This window comes from Mesoplodon mirus (assembly GCF_964341445.2).
Source record: "Mesoplodon mirus genome assembly, chromosome: 6".
NCBI lineage: Eukaryota > Metazoa > Chordata > Mammalia > Artiodactyla > Ziphiidae > Mesoplodon > Mesoplodon mirus.
The window spans coordinates 75,306,598-75,324,497 of NC_138982.1; the positions used below are offsets into that span (position 1 = coordinate 75,306,598).

The window sequence follows — 17,900 nt, forward strand, 5'->3', positions numbered from 1 at the left end:
GCCAGCCATGGTGCACTAAACCCCTTCAGGCTGTGTTCACGCCGCCAACCCCGGTCCTCTCCCTGCGCTCTGACTGAAGCCTGAGCCTCAGCTCCCAGCCCAGCCCGCCCCAGCGGGTGAGCAGACAAGCTTCTCGGCCTGGTGAGTGCTGGTCGGCACCGATCCTCTGTGCGGGAATCTTTCCGCTTTGCCCTCTGCACCCCTGTTGCTGTGCTCTCCTCCGTGGCTCCGAAGCTTCCCCCCTCCGCCACCCACAGTCTCCGCCCGCGAAGGGGCTTCTAGTGTGTGGAAACCTTTCCTTCTTCACAGCTCCCTCCCACTGGTGCAGGTCCCGTCCCTATCCTTTTGTCTCTGTTTATCTTTTTTCTTTTGCCCTACCCAGGTACGTGGGGAGTTTCTTGCCTTTTGGGGGGTCTGAGGTCTTCTGACAGCGTTCAGTAGGTGTTCTGTAGGAGTTGTTCCACATGTAGATGAATTTCTGGTGTATCTGTGGGGAGGAAGGTGATCTCTGCATCTTACTCTTCCGCCATCTTCCCCTGAGCTCCCTAAAACTTTTTGATGTCAGTTAAAGATGGAGTTCAGACCGTGTATTTGAGTTGCTCTTCATTTCTTCAAGGTCTTGGTGTTTCAAAGTCCATCTGATGTTGGCTAACTTGGATGGAAGAAGGAGGCAAGACCATTAACCCATCAAATGGCACATTTTGGGTTACAGATTTTTGAAACCTTAGACGTTAACATCAAGACTTTTATTGAAACTTTCGAGGGGTGATATTAGTAAAGGAAAGCATTTTCTGTCAGCAGTATAGATTTAGGGCAATATTAATATTGGTTCAAATTAAAGTCAATACCCTTTTCATTAGAGTTGCCTTAGCAATAAAGTCGTCATTAAATATTTCTCAAAGGCAAGGAAACAGAATGAGCCTACAGATATTGTAATAAGAACTTCTTAAACCAAGGTGTGCCATTTCATCCAAAACGTTTGATTTTTACTTTGATGATGGCTTGGCAAAAGAAATAAATGCTTTTCGTATTGCTGAATTAAAATCAGACTGCTTCACAAAAATTTGTTGCTTTTTTTTTTTTTTTGCGATACGTGGGCCTCTCACTGTTGTGGCCTCTCCCGTTGTGGAGCACAGGCTCCGGACGCGCTGGCTCAGCAGCCATGGCTCACAGGCCCAGCCGCTCCGCGGCATGTGGTATCTTCCTGGACCCGGGCACGAACCTGTGTCCCCTGCATCGGCAGGCGGACTCTCAACCACTGTGCCACCAGGGAAGCCCTTGTTGCTTTTTTATATGAAATTTGTTGTGTCTTAATTTGTGAGTGACTTGACTACCTTAATTAAATCCTGAGACAATCTACAGAGTGTTTATTAAAGAACAAAGTAAATACAAAACAAATAGTTTTTCTTGCAGATAAACATGCAGAATGAAAACTGCAGGGGCAGTAACTTGAGGAGGATAAGACCCAGCTCTCCAATTAATTTGATCTTTTGGCATTCTGTCCTCTTGTCAATAGAACATGTCCCTTGCTTAACACTAAGAACTAGTACATTTCTTCTTCTTACAGTTCTACCTGAGAAGGGGGTGTTTGTGTACCCTCTTTTGACATTTCACTTTGAGGCCTAGTATTGAAGGCCCTATTCCTTTTTTCCTCCCCAATAGTCTAAGTATATATTTCTTTAGTCACAGGAAATGTGCACACACTTAACATCAATGCAGGAAACAGATAAGCAACCTCTACTCACTACTTGAGGTGGGGAGCATAAGGAGGTGATAGTCAGACTAACAGTGAATGTCACCCAGGGAGTGCGTGCGTCTATGGCAAGACGACTCACAGGGAGCGTAATTCTGCCACTCACAAGGAAAACAATACCGAAGCTGATACAAATGTGGTAGGAATTTGTATTTCTTTAACTAATATAGTTTTAAAATGACCATAGGAAACGAAAAGCAGCATTGAGGTTTGGAGACAAATTCCTGAAAGAAATGTTATTTGAACATACAGACAAATTTCTCCAAATTTCAGTATTATTGAGGCAGACAATTATGTCACAAAGGCCATTTTCATAGGGGTGACTGTACTTATGTATGACCTTCCTAAAGTAGGAAACATTGGGTTGAAGCTGTCAACTTCATTGATATTTCTTTAAGGCAAGCTCTTCTTCTTTTTTTTTCTTTTCATTTCTTTCTTCCCTCCCTCTTCCTTCCTTCCTTCCTTCCTTCTTTTTCTCCCTCCTTCCTGCTTTCTTGGCTTTCTTTCTGTCACTTCTTATCTCAAGCTATTCAGGAAGGGGATGGCAACATGTAGATAATTATCTTTTTGCCACTGAAGTTCTTTTATCATATTCTGAGAATCTAAATGGGATATTGAAAGGAGATCTTGTTTTTTTTTTTTTTTTTTTTTTCTTTTTGCGGTATGCGGGCCTCTCACTGTTGTGGCCTCTCCCGTTGCGGAGCACAGGCCCCGGATGCGCAGGCCCAGCGGCCATGGCTCATGAGCCCAGCCGCTCCGCGGCATATGGGATCCTCCCAGACCGGGGCACGAACCCGTATCCCCTGCATCGGCAGGCGGACTCTCAACCACTGCGCCACCAGGGAGGCCCAAGAGATCTTGTTTTTTTATTAAAATTTTTTTTTCTTTTTTGTGTGAGAGTCCTCTTGGGTAGAACAGGAAATCTGGGTTTGGAAAAATACATACATTTACAGCTCATCTTTCATCTGAAGGACTTTTCAGTGTCTACTTCACAGAATGCTATAATAATCTGATGTCAAAAAATGTTCTGTGCTGGGCTTCCCTGGTGGCGCAGTGGTTGGGAGTCCGCCTGCTGATGCGGGGGGCGCGGGTTCGTGTCCTGGTCCGGGAGGATCCCACGTGCCATGGAGTGGCTGGGCCCGTGGGCCGTGGCCACTGGGCCTGCACGTCCAGAGCCTGTGCTCCGCGGGGGGAGAGGCCACAGCAGTGAGAGGCCCGCATACCGCAAAAAAAAAAAAAAGTTCTGTGCAACTTCTAGAAACATTATGACACTACAGCTTGTATGATCCAACAGAATTTTGATAAACTCTAGGATTAAAAAGAGAGGCTATAAAGGCAGGTTTGGAGAATGAGAAGGAAATGCAGGTCTTTTTGACAAGGAGTCAAATATTCAATTCATTCCTTAAACTTTGATAGCCTTGGCCCAGAAAATCCAGCCAGATATCGAGTTTGAGTGAGGGTGCGAGTTGTTTAATATGCCACTTTTGACGTGTCATGCCCTGTGTAGAAGGAGAGAAAATGCTAGGCAAATATTTGTACATTGCACTGAAGGGAAATAAAAATGCATTACCCATGAGTTAGTCAGTTGACCTGATGTTGTTCAATTAGAAGTTATTTTTCTTTGATTGTTTCATTGCCGATGAATCCTTTTCCTTTGCATCTAGTGATGATGACTCTGTCAGGAATAGTCTGAGTAGCTTAATGTTTGGCTCTGATGCTCCTTATGGGTGGAGCAAGTACTTCTTCTCTTTGTGGGCCTGTGTTGTTGGCATCCTCCAAAGACCAAACACGGTCTCATTTAACCCAGCCTTTTCTTCAGAGGAAAGCTTTTTGAATTGTCTCTAATTTTTCAGTGTTTTAAGGTAAAAGGGATAAGGTATAGCAGTTCTCTAAGAGAATTTAACATTTTGTGTCTTCATCTCTATGGTAGTTTAGATACATTAATAGCATAATCAGAAAGAGTCTTGTATGAGACATTGCCAGGCAATTTTAGGTGTTTGCTATTTGTGATCTGGATTAGTTTTTGGCACCAAGTGTTATTCCTTAACTGAACAGCAGTGAGTAGTAGGACAGAGACTGCTAATGCTTAAATGATGTGTGTGGGCCCTGCAGGAATCAGCAGGTGCTGTATTCCTGAGAGCTGCTGTAGTTAAATAGAGAAGAGGAGAGATAGGCCATCTCCAGGACGCAAGAGTCAGGGCTTGACAAACTGAAAAGAATCGATACTCCAGCACCAGCACCATATGCACAATGTAAGCACCAAAACATCACCACTTGATACTAAATTAACTTCACTAATTTGAATTTTATTGGCTTTGTGTTTTTAATTTGTATACATGTTAGTGTTCTATAGTTACATAAAACTCTAAGCATAAGGAGAATTATTCCTAGTTTTATGCAAGTGCATATAAATATGTAATGTAATATAATAAAGACAATTTTTAGGTAGAGTTTAGGTAATGTAATAAAAGTTAAGGCCCTTTAGAAGGATTTTGTTCTTGCATGGTGCCAAAGATAAACACAGCCAGGCAATAGTTAAAGCACTGAAAACAGAGCTTCCTCAGTAACCACTGACAGGAGGGAAAAGAGCTGAGCTCCACTGTGCTGTGTGCAAAGTAATTGAGTGAATTAAAGGGAGAGGGAGGAAGTGGGGGGCAGGGGAGGCAATGCAGACAGGGGGCCTGAGCAGAGTCAGGGGACTGACATATTACAGAAAGTGGGAAGGGGGTTGGTTCCTGTGAAACTGCCTGGGTTTGCTAACTGGCACTTACCGAAACTGGGCTCCTGCCCTCCCCAGAGCAGGGGACAGGGGCTCCATCTTGAGGTATGGCTGGAATAGTTCCTTCGGCAGCCTTGACTTTTCTCAAGCAGGCACTTTAAGGGGCACGAGTGTCATCCTAGGGATGTGACCTTGAGCTGTTAGAAATATGTTAGCATTTGTTCAAGCCTTTATAGGCGAAAGTGGATGCCTGGTTGAGAAGAGGGCTCAGGAGGCTGGCAGCATTTGGTCAGGAGAGGGTCTGTGCAGTGATAGTTCCCAAGCGCCAGTGGGACCCCACTGTGCTGTTGTAAACAATGGCCACTGTGCGTCAGCTCTTGTTAAGAGAGATTGATTTTAAATTCCTAACTGAAGGAAAATACGAAAACTTATGCTATTTTGTTTCAGGGCCAAGATCTGGACTATAAAATTCAGGAATATAAAGAAGCTGGAAAAACCTTTCCAGAGAGTCAAATAATAGAATGGTTTATCCAGCTGTTGCTGGGAGTTGACTACATGCATGAAAGGTATGTTCATTTGTTACTGAGGGACAGTGTTTTTTTAACAGTCACATCTGAACTTGAAAAATGAAATTTGGGAGGTAGAATTGAAAGGAAGCAAGTCCAAAGGTAAATGACAGTAGTTAAACATCTATGATATGTTTTTCCATAGGAAACTGTCGAATGATTATATCTAGAGGATTTATTTGATTACCTTTTTTGTTGTTGTTCTAGAAATCAAATTGGCCTTAAATGCAAGACAGAAACTTGTATTAAACAAATTCCTCTGTATCTGATCCTATCCTGTGAGCCACAAGCAATTCTCAGATACCTTTAGCTTGCTATGAATTTATTACATCTTCCAGCAGGCTTGAGCTGTGAATACCCTAGCATGCTGCAGATAGACTTCGGGGTTAGTTTGGAGTGTGTCAGTGCACATCTAGCTGTGCTCACATTCCAAGATGAGCTAAAGGAATTGAGGAAGAAGATATAAGTGTTCAGACCAGTCAGTTTTGACATTAAATATCTGATAAAGAAGGTCAAAGTATGCTTATGGTTCAGCTGTTTATAATTTGCCTTTGCAATCTCAGCCTCAAAAGTGTGTTTTAAAACATTTTAGTATTTTTTTCACAGGTCAAAAGCAAGATGTTTTTGATGTTAAATGTTTTATAGACTCATAACATGATATGAATGCATTTGAAAAGATGAACATACATAGACAAATAAAAGTAGAAGCTGTGAGGGGTCCATGTTAACTTTCAACTTAGGATGGGGCAGAACATAACATTCTTCTTGAACAAAAGTGGGAGTTTGTAGGGGACACCAAGGCCTGGCTGTCCATGAATGTCAAATAGCTTAAACGTGTCATCTGTGCTTTCTGATGGCATAAAAAGTAGTCCAATTATTCTGTGCTTTGCCGTGTATCTTCTGAAACACATGCTTGATGAGACAGATAGCCACTGACTTATTGACAACTCACAACAATCTTTTGAATGGTGTCAAACTATCCTAAGAGACAATGATAAAAGAATATCAAATAATCTTTTAATAAACTACCAAAGCTGCTGAATATAAGACTTCTGTGTGCATACAGTTATATTCGTATTCCTTTTATTTTCTCTACTATTCCTTGGCATATTTGTTAACTTAGACACAAGAAAAACAACACATATAAAGATGCCAACTTTGGTGTTCAGTGTGCAAAATATAAAACTGAAATCTGGTTGATTTAGGAACCCAAACAGTTTTTGATACATTTTGGGTCTGCTTAGTAATAGTTAAAATAAATGAGTTTAAAATAATCCTTCAAGGGACTTCCCTGGTGGCACAGTGGTTAAGAATCCACCTGCCAATGCAGGGGACACGGGTTTGAGCCCTGGTCTGGGAAGATCCTACATGCTGCGGAACAGCTGAGCCCACGTGCTGCAACTACTGAAGCCCTCGTGCCTAGAGCTCATGTTCTGCAACAAGAGAAGCCACCACAATGAGAAGCCCACGCACCACAACAAAGAGTAGCCCCCCTTGCCGCAACTAGAGAAAGCCCGTGTGCAGCAACGAAGGCCCAAAGCAGCCAAAAAATAAATTAATTAAAAAAAAAGAAAAAAGTGTTTAAAAAAATCCTTCAAAGAGAGGATTTAAATTTGTTTTGAAACCTTCAGCATTCTAAGAAAGTCATTAAATAGGGCTAAATGTATCGGTATTTGTGGATCTGTGGATCTGATATACCACCCTTTGTGATTCAGATAACAAATGATGATGCTTCTTTCATTATGTTATTATTACTATTTTTAAAATAAATTTATTTATTTATTTTGGGCTGCGTTGGGTCTTCCTTGCTGCCTGCAATCTTTCTCTAGTTTGCGGCGAGCGGGGGCTCCTCTTCGCTGCGGTGCGGGGGCTTCTCATTGCAGTGGCTTCTCATTGTGGAGCACAGGCTCTAGGCACACAGGCTCCAGTAGTTATGGCAGGCGTGCTTCAGTAGTTGTGGCACGCGGGCTCAGTAGTTGTGGCACGTGGGCTCAGTAGTTGTGGCTCACGGGCTTTAAAGCGCAGGTTAAGTAGTTGTGGTACACGGGCTTAGTTGCTCCGCAGCACGTGGGATCTTCCTGGATCAGGGCTTGAACCTGTGTCCCCTGCATTGGCAGGCAGGTTCTTCACCACTGCGCCTCCAGGGAAGTCTCTCATTATGTTATTGTAACCAATTATTGTAAAATTTTTCTCTATAGATGAAGAAATTTCAATTTTATATTTAAGTTCATTCATTCATTTATTAAATAGCGTTAAGTTAAAATAAAGCCTAACCTCGAAGAGCTGTTAGTAAACTAGCAGAGATAAAACATGTCCCCCAATAATTGTAAACCATATAGCATGGTGGACATACAGAGTTCATGGTCTCTACTGTGTGTGGCTTATGGCCTTGGGTGATCTGCTTAACCTTTCTGAGCCTTTGTTTCCTCATCTATAAAATAGGGGTCATAATGGGACTCTCCTTGCTTACTTTATAGGGCTGTGGGGAATATGCTTTAAGATATTACACACTTAGAAAGTTTTCAAACTGTCAAGCCCTGTGTAAGTGTTATCGTTTGTGGTTGTAATTCAATATAGAATGAGGGCCTAGCCACCAGAAAGGGTTAAAAATCTCTGACAATAACGAGTATTGGCAAGGAGGTGGAGCTATTGGAATTCTCTTACATTGCTGTTAGGGTGTGAATTGTTGGTATAACCACTTGGGAGAAATGTTTGGTAGTATTGATACCTCCAAAGACAAACATTTAAATACCTTATGACCCAGTAATTCTATTTGTGAGGTGAAATATGAGTACCTATATCCAACAAAAGACATGTACAAAAATGACCATAGAAACCTTATTTGTAATAGCCAAAACACAGAAAAATGTCCATTTACAGTAGAATTGTTAAATAAATTATGGTATAGTCATACAATGGGGTACTCTGCAATAAAAAAGAACACATGATTGATATGCACAATCTGATGAATCTCAGAGATATGATGCTGGGTGAGAGAAAACAGACACAAAAGAGTGGGTACTTAATGGCTCCGTTTGTATGAAGTTCAAAAACAGGCAAAACCAATGTGGGGTGAATCAGAATAGAGGTTATGTTTGGAAGGGAATTTCGACTGGAAGGGGAACAAAGAAACCTCCTGGGATGCTGGAAATGTTCTACATCTTGATCTGGGTGGAGGATTACAAGTGTGATGTGTATGTAAAAGTTCATCAAGCCTAAGATTTATATACTTTAATGTAAATTATACTCCTAATTTAAAACAGGTGATAAGAGTGCCAAGAAAAGTACAATTTAAGTGCTATAGGACAGCAGTCCCTAACCTTTTTGGTACCAGGGACCAGTTTTGTGGAAGATAGTTTTTCCACGGACCAGGGGTGGGTGGGGATGGTTCAGGCTGTAATGTGAACGATGGGGAGAGATGAAGCTTCACTTGCTCGCCTGCCGCTCACCTCCTGCTGTGCGGCCCAGTTCCTAACAGGCCACAGGCCGGTACTGGTCCGTGGCCCGGGGGTTGAGGATCCTTGCTATAGGAGCTCAGAAGAGGGAATAATGCTTTTAATTGGGAGAATCAGTGAAGGCTTCTTGGAAGGAGTGATATTTGAACCACGGTGCATTTTGAATATGGTAGAAGATGGGTCAGAACTCTCCAGGCTTAGGGAACAGAGTGAGCAAAGTCACAGAGCTGGGAAAACATGGTACTTTTAGGGTGAATGATGAGTGGTCCCATCAGAAAGGCTCTTGGAGTACATGAATGGAGCTGTGAGTCAAGGTAGATCAGATTGTAGATCTGATCAGAGTAGGTCAAATTGTAGAGGGCTTTGTTTTGTAACATAGACATTGATACCACAGAAGCCTTCTGAATGGAGCTGTAGTGTGACCAGAACTGCGGGAGGATTAGGTGATAAATTATAGAGGGGAGAGAGGGGGACTTGGGTTATCAACCTGGAAACTTTATAAAATCCATGCCTGAGGTTGTGAGACCTGAGCCAAGGTGACAGCACTGGGCAGCATGGAAGGGTGAGAGTGAACTCGACAAGCTGAAATGACCAAACTTGACCTTAAACGGGTTGTGAGATGTGCTAGGAGAAGGTCAAAGATGAACCTGTTCATCACCTGAGGGTGAGCAAGAAGTTGGAAAGACAGGTTTGAACCAGTAGTGCTGAGTTTAGTTATAAATATGCTGAGTGGAATATACAGAAGGAGGAAAAGAAGGAGGTGGAGGAGGAGGAGACAGAGGGAGGGAAAGCAGAGGAAGGGGAAGGGCAAGGAGAAGGAGAAGAAAACGTTAGAAGTGAGGACCTAGATCTTGGGGAAACAGAAAGACTTGTCATTGTGCATGTGATGGTTAATTTTATGTCAATCTGAGTGGGCCATGTGTTGTTTTTTAGCATATGGCATGGACACATAAATAATAATGTATAAAGCTAAGAGTAGTCACAGTTCACTCAAAGCTACCCTGAGACTGTGGCACTAAAATTCCTTCCTCATGCTGTGTTAACACAAAACCCCAACCTCGATGACTTAGGACAGTCATTTCTTGCTTTGGCTGCAGATCAGCTGCGAGTCTTCCCATCCCACTGCCTACTCTGAGGGAGCAGCTCTTGTCTGGGACATGCTTTCTCCTGGAAGAGGGAAAAGCAAGAGAGTTAGGGGAGACACTCAATGGTTCTTAAAATTCTGCTCAGGCATGACAGTTGCCTGGTCTGTTTGCATGCCATTGACCCAAGCAAGTCACGTGACCAAGCCCAGTGGAGGTGCCTCTTCCTCCCAAGGCAGACACCTGCTACCAGGCACAAGAAGTGCAAATATTTGGGAACAAGAATACAGCCTACCACAGTGCTCCCCTCAGCTTTCTACTTAAATCTGTCAAACTATAACCAATAAAATAGATCTGTCTATGAAGCATTATTCCAGCCCTTTCCTCTTATGGTCTAGAGCAGGGGTCCCCAATCCCTGGGCCATGGACCTGTACTTGTCTGTGGACTGTTAGGAACCGGGCCACACAGCAGGAGGAGAATGGCGGGCGAGCGAGCAAATCTTCATCTGCCACTCCCCATTGCTCCCCATTGCTCGCATTACTGCCAGAACCATTACCCCTCTCATCCGTGGAAAAATTGTCTTCCACGAAACCGGTCCCTGGTGCCAAAAATGTTGGGGACCATTGGTCTAGAGTATATATTCAAATGCATTTTGAAAATTACATAGACTGCTTACAAATGAGTTAGGAAATTACTTTGGAGAAAAGAAGAAGATGGATTTGGCTCTTCTGTTGCAAATTTCCTTGCAAATTTTTTTAGTGCATGTGGTAGTTAATTTTATGTGTCAATTTGAGTGGGCCGTGAGTTGCCCAGATTAAATATTGCTTCTGGGTGTGTCTGTGAGGGTGTTTCCAGATGGGATTGTAACAGGGAAGAGCCAATCTTGACTCCATGTTGGATCTGTTTCTTTGACTTCAGCCTTTGCTTTTTGTTGCTTTTGTTACTGTAATCACACATAATAGCCTGCCTCAGGAACCCTACCCACGTGTGAATGGCTGCAAGAAAGAAGAAATTACACATCCCCTCCCTGAGGCTGGCCATTCCAGGAGATGTTTTGCAAGGCTGTTGTTGGCCCTTTTTACTTCCTCCCCGCCTCTCCCTCTCTATTCTACCTTTTTACTTTACTTCCCCCTCTAATTCTATAAAAGAAACTGGCATCCAGACCCCGATAAGATAGTGTTCTGGGAGGACCCTAGTCTGCCATCTTCTCAGTCTGCCGGCTTTCCGAATAAAGTCGCTATTCCTTACCTCAATACCTCGTCTCCTGATTTATTGGCCTGTTGGCAGCGAGCAGAGTGAGCTTGGACTCGGTAACAGGATTAGCATTTGGATCAGTGGACTCTGTAGGTTGCCCCCTCCAGTGTGGTTGGACACATCCATCCCTTGAAGGTCTGAAAAAAACAAAAGGCAGAGGAAGGAGGAATTTGCCCCCTTTTTCCTGCCTCACTGGGGAGCTGGGATGTCTCATGCCCTTGGAATGAAGGACCTAGATCATTGATTCACCTGGTCTCAGGCCTTCAGACTAGGACTGAATTATACCACCAGTTTCCTGGGTCTTCAGCTTGCAGACAGCAGATCTTGGGACTTCTCAGCCTCCAAAATTTCTTGAGCCAATTCCTTATAATAAATCTCCATTTGTATCTTTATCCATATCTGTATCTTCTATTGGTTCTGTTTCTCTGGAGAGCCCTGACTAATACAGTGCAGCAGCAGAGGAGATAAAGAAGACCCTGGAAAAACTAAGAAGAATGAAGTTACAGAAGAAATGAAGATTTTGTTCACTCCTTTGGAGCTTTCCTGTACTTATTTTAATTTGGTTTATTTATACATTTGTAATATTCTAAATCTATGGCATATGGCATACACACTTATAAATAATGTTGTTAAAAGCTGAGAATTTTCACAGTTCACTGAAAGCTGTCTTGAGAATGTGGTTCTAAGACTCCTTCATCCCCCCTGGGCCTGAACCTCTGGCAAGTAGACAGAGCTAAGTTTGTTAAAGCTGTTTGTGTCCAGAGGCTTGTCACCAAGTCCCCCAAGCCTCCATAAACTGGGCCAGTATTTGAGTGACTTAGAGCCTTTCTTCTTTTTGGACCAATTAATTAGCTAATCTTTGAAATGTAGTCTCTGGTTGCCACAGCAGAACTGGGCATGAGGGAACTTCTTAGGGGCAGAGACAAGAAGGTTCTGTGGGCAAAAAGGCTCCTCCTTTTTTGCCCCCAGTGCTAACACAGAAAACACAAAACAAAACAAACACACACCCCCAACTCACTTCTGTTGAAGGGGTTCTGTTCAATTAGCCTAGATTTTTTAACATGAAGCACAGAGCAGCTTCTCTGCAGGGATCTCATTTGCTGGTGTTCTTGGTGCTTTCACAGTGGAGGAGAGAACAGGGCTGGGGCAATTTCCCTAAGATGAGTGCCTTGTCACCTTGCAACCCACACCTTTCCCCAGCCACTTGGTGAGGTATTGTGTTAGAATGGCTAAACATTTCCCAAAAGGTGGTATGGGGAATTCATTTTTAATGTAGTGAGGCTCCCAGGGAAAGGACCTACTAAATGTGACAGGGGATGGAGGTGTGCTCCCCCAGGTCTGGAGATGGAAAAGCAGAGAGAAGTTGTGTCTGTGGTGTTGTGGGAGATTCCTGCTTTCTCCTGGCTCCCACTTCTTGGTATGTCCTGAGGTCACTTTTTTAAGGAGACCCCACTCCAGTACCAGGTGTCAGAAACTCCTACTGTGTAGCTACATTTGAGAAGGACCTGGCATCACCCTTGGCTTATAGCACAGAGGGCTTATCATGGTTCTGGGGGCCCAGGACACCAATGAGGAAGCCAGGCAGGAGCCACCTCAGAGTCTAGGACAAAGGCCACTTGGCAGAGACCAGCAACAGGAGCTGCCTGGGCTGTGCATCACCATGGAGCCATTGCTCATGCCAGCACCTTCGGCAGGAAGAGTCTGCAGGCCACCCTGAGACCCTGCCGGACAAATACAGACCTGTGGGGAGGGAGCTGAAGTTTCAGAAACTACTCAGATAAGGGCTTAAGGGGAAATGAAGGTTAAACTGTCCATACTATCTCCACAGTCTTACTCTGGCTCGGGGCCTGAGAAACACCTGCTGTGGCTGCCTCCACAGACCTCACTCTGCTGTGGTCCTGGAGGCTGAGGGTTTGGACAATGGCCTGATGGGGAGTTGGAGGCAGGAACTCGACCACGGGTTTGACCACCACTGTCATTCATTCTTAATCAGGGCACTTAACTCTCTTGGGCATCATGAAAATAGAAATTATGGGGACATCGGTGGAGAGCTACTTGAGCTTTTTAGAAGAAAGATTTTATGTCAACTGTCTGTATTGCTAGTCACCTTGTTATTTCTTGGACTTGATTTCTAAATACTTCAAAGGAAAAGATATTAACAAAGCACATGAAGGGACTTTCTTTCTGGAACCATTTTTGCTTACTGTAGCCACAAAGTCAAATTATACTTAAAAAACTTATCAGGTAGCTTGATATCTGGTCTGTTGCATATATTTTATTGTTCTATTACCACAGCACCAGCCAATTACTTCCCATAACTGTTTTCTAACATACTGTTTGCCTTGTTCTTAAAAGACCTAGTGGTGATTTACTTATTTACATATTTATATATGTGGGGACTGTTAATGTATTATATCTATAACTCATCTTCTACTTGCCTAGTCTAAGTATCAATATTATTTTTCATTACTTGGACTGAATATTTTTCACTAACCATTATTACGTTGTTTAAATTTTGCAGTGGTCTCGATACAACTGTGGAAGGTGGGTGATTTAGTGTGATACAAGCTTACTTCATCATAGTTGGAAGCTGAGGTCTTAATCTTGAGTTTTTTATTTCAATGGTCACATTTTCCCTTGAGATATTCTATTTGGTTGTTTTCAACTTAGCATCATCTTTTTTTTGATAATATTCTGTTTCTATCTTGTGCTTTCTATTCTTTATTATTTTAATCATTTGATATATACTTATTTTATAGTTTATATCCTATTAAGTTATCAGAAATTCTCAGGGGGTTATTTATTTATTTATTTTTATTGGAGTAAAATTGCTTTACAATGTTGTGTTAGTTTCTGCTGTACAACGAAGTGAATCAGCTAGATGTATACCTATATCCCCTCCCTCTTGGAACTCCCTCCCACCCCACCCCCCATGCCACCCATCTAGGGCATCACAGAGCACCGAGCTGAGCTCCCTGTGCTCTACAGCAGGCTCTGCTTAACTATCTATTTTATACATGGTAGTGTATTTATGTCAAACCTAATCTCCCAATTCATCCCACCCTCCCCTTCCCCACTTTGTCCACATGTTCGTTCTCTACGTCTACGTCTCTATTCCTGTCCTACAAATAGGTTCCTCTATATCATTTTCTAAATTCCACATATATGCGTTAATATACGATATTTTTCTCTTTCTGGCTTACTTCACTCTGTATAACAGATTCTAGGTCCATCCACATCTCTACAAATGACCCAATTTCATTCCTTTTTATGGCTGAGTAATATTCCATATGTATATATGTACCACATCCTCTTTATCCATTCACCTATTGTTGGACATTTAGGTTGTTTCCATGTCCTGGCTATTGTAAATAGTGCTGCAATGAACATTTTGGTACATGTCTCTTTTTGAATTATGGTTTTCTCAGGGTATATCCCCAGTAGTGGGATTGCTGGGTCATATGGTAGTTCTATTTTTAGTTTTTTAAGGAACCTCCATACTGTTCTCCATAGTGGCTGTATCAATTTACATTCCCACCAACAGTGCAAAAGGGTTCCTGTTTCTCCACACTGTCTCCAGCATTTACTGTTTGTAGAGTTTTTGTTGATGGCTTTTCTGACCTGTGTGAGGTGATACCTCGTGTAGTTTTGATTTGCATTTCTCTAATAATCAGTGATGTTGAGCAGCTTTTCATGTGCCTCTTGGCCATCTGTATGTCTTCTTTGGTAAAATGTCTATTTAGGTCTTCTGCGATTTTTTAATTGGGTTGTTTGTTTTTTTGATATTGAGCTCCATGAGCTGTTTGTATATTTTGGAGATTAATCCTTTGTCTGTTGCTTCATTTGCAAATATAATCTCCCATTCTGAGGGTTGTCTTTTCATCTTGTTTATGGTTTCCCTTGCTCTGCAAAAGCTTTTAAGTTTAATTAGGTCCCATTTGTTTATTTTTATTTTTATTTCCATTACTCTAGGAGGTGGGTCAAAAAAGATCTTGCTGTGGTTTATGTCAAAGTGTGTTTTCCTCTCAGAGTTTTACAGTGTTCGGTCTTATATTTAGGTCTTTAATCCATTTGGAGTTTATTTTTGTGTATGGTGTTAGGGAGTGTTCTAAGTTCATTCTTTTACATGTAGCTGTCCAGTTTTACCAGCACCACTTATTGAAGAGGCTGTCTTTTCTCCACTGTATGTTCTTGCTTCCTTTGTCATAAATTAGGTGACCATATGTGTGTGGGTTTATCTCTGGGCTTTCTATCCTGTACCATTGATCTATATTTCTGTTTTTGGGCCAGTACCATACTGTCTTGATTACTGTAGCTAGCTTTGAAGTATAGTTTTATTATATATTATCTGCTGATTCAGTTCGCATTTGCTTCTGCCAGATGCCTCAAGAGGGTATTGACAGTTGAGAACCAATTTTTATGTTAATTTCTTGGTTTGGGATGCCTTAAGCCATACAGCTACTGCATATTTGAATTCCAAATGTAAGTGAGCAGAGAGACATGGTTGCAAAATATGAAGGAAGAGATTTCTTTTCTCCATTTTGTTTACTTGTGAGTGAATGTTTCTTGGGTCATATTTTCACTTAAGATATGGACTGCATATAGGATTCTGACTTTAGTTGTTTATATTAGTTCCAACTCTCCACATTACATGGCCTCAAGGTCTTGGCTGCTGTGAGTTCTGAGTTCCTCGGGCTGCTGAGACATCAGCACCTATTGCTCCCTCTGATTTTCAGTTTTCTTTTTGTATAATCCCAAAGGATTTGCCTCATTTTCTTGGGGGTTCAATTGTGTTATATGTGAAGAAACTTACATACTTTATTCAACATTTCTGGGTGTTTCTTTAGGCAAAGGTTTTCAAGTTGTCTGATTTTTCATAATTTCAGAAATGAAAGTCTTAACTGACATAATTTACATTGCTGGGTTACAGTAAAACTTGTTAAGTGTTATCTATTATTAAATAACATCATCAACATTATTTCCACATATCTATAAAATGTGAACATTTGGATTATAATATATATATTATATTATAAATATAAAGATATATATGCATGTAATAGATTATATATAGTATATAATAGATTATAAAGCTTTGTGATAACTCCTCTGTGAACTGGGTGTATGGTTACTGGATAGTACAATGTAGATCATGCTACTAAAACACAATAAAATCTGGCCTGTTAAAATAATTGGAAGTACATCACCCTTCTCTCAACTACATATTTCTCTGTCTTTAAAACCTTTGTTTTAAAACTCTGATTATCTCAGTGAAATTAGAAAATGTTGTGGCTTTGAAGCTTTTAAACATTGAAAGATATATCTCTAAGAGTGTATATTTATGTGTGAATCACTTCACATTCACTCATATATATTATTTATATTTGAATTTTAAAATTTTATATTTGCATGAAATTGTATATCCTTTTTTTCCTTTTGTAGGAGGATACTTCATCGAGACTTGAAGTCAAAGAATATATTTCTGAAAAATAATCTACTTAAAAATTGGTAAGATTTTAAGACTATGTATTCTATGAGAGAGGATATTCTAGATGTTATTAATATATCAAATTGGAGTATAGAGTACCTAAAAGTGTTAGAATAATCATTGGTTTATTCAAACTTACTAAATTTTTGTTCTTGATTGGTTGTGCCCAACAACAAAAAACCCAATTATTTTGTTTCTGATTATCTGATATAAACTGAGGTATAAAACATTTGCTACATATTAGATAGATTCAACAAATATCTTTTGAGTTCCTATTCCATGCCATGCACTAACCATTAATAAATGATTAGTCTTGTTTTACTAGTTTGATTACTACAGTTTTCCCACTCCCCCACTTATTTTATCACAAGCAATTAGCAGTTATCACAGATAATTAAAATGTTGATATAGTTAGTTCCCCTTTAGAACGATACTTACACTCATAACAGTTACTGGATTGTTTGATCTTATGTAGGTGTTCTTAGAGGGGGAAACATAAAAGCATGCAACTAATTAGGCAAGTATACTGAAGCTGATAGATTCAAATTTTTACAGTCATGTTCTTGAAAAGTCTCAGGTTTTTTGTTTAAAATTTCTTTATTGTAAATGAAGAACAAACTCTCCCCCCCCAGATAAAATTGCAAATCATTATATTCAATGCTTCCAGAATCATTCTGTTTGTTGTTATTCAGACTTGAAATAGCTTTTTGTTTCAAGTTGCTGGTTTTCCATAATTCCAGAAAAAAAAGTTTTAGCTTACATAATTCACTTTCCTGTCTTCAAAGTCTTCTTTCTCCTATAAGGCTTTTATTTTTAAAGCTATTCACCAGTATTGTATAATTTAAAATGTGTGACTTTTCTTTCCCTTTAAAATGGTATGAATCATTGCATATTAAAATTGTCAGATTAGACAGTTGTTAATTTCCAGTACAGTATTGATTTTTGTGTTTTAAAGTATTCATAAAAATTAATTATTATTTCAAGGGTATTTTGGAGTTTCTCAACTCTTAATGGGATCCTGTGATCTAGCCACCACTTTAACTGGAACTCCCCATTATATGAGCCTGGAGGCTCTGAAACACCAAGTCTATGACACAAAATCGGATATCTGGTGAGTGGGCATGGGCTGGTCCAGGCTCCTTATTCATTTGCTACCCTGAGAGATGGTGCATTTTGTTTTTAGGCTCATTTACTTACTATGTCCACTCACTTTATCCCTTTTAAATATTAATTATTCTGTGAGCAGTGTAAAAGAAGGTCATTTGGATTAGAAACTTGATATATTCCATTAAATTGATTTCAAAAATTCTCTTTATTCATAGATTAACTGGTTGGTTTGGATTTTTTCTTCTTGAACCATGAAGGAAAGTTCCTAATGTATCACAAACATTAAATTTTGATATGTTTCTGCTAGTCTATTACATAAAGCATTTGTAATTCTAAACACTGTGCTTTATTTATTTTTTTTAGGGTTAACTTCCACCTCTGTGGGGAATATATAGCTTACCTTTATTTTTTGTCTTCTTGTTGCTTTTAAGAATTTTTACTAAAGATATTAGCTTTAAGGATCAACTTAAATTAA

The 17,900-nt window shown here is 40.7% G+C and overlaps 1 protein-coding gene across 1 annotated transcript in view; it reads left to right on the forward strand.

Moving 5' to 3' along the window:
• Positions 1-17,900, forward strand: part of NEK11 (NIMA related kinase 11) — a 158,448-nt gene that overhangs the window by 59,092 nt on the left and 81,456 nt on the right. The window contains 4 exon segments of the mRNA XM_082625195.1: positions 4,920-5,038; positions 16,273-16,327; positions 16,329-16,338; positions 17,303-17,429. Coding sequence (XP_082481321.1) covers positions 4,920-5,038; positions 16,273-16,327; positions 16,329-16,338; positions 17,303-17,429 — 311 coding nt within the window.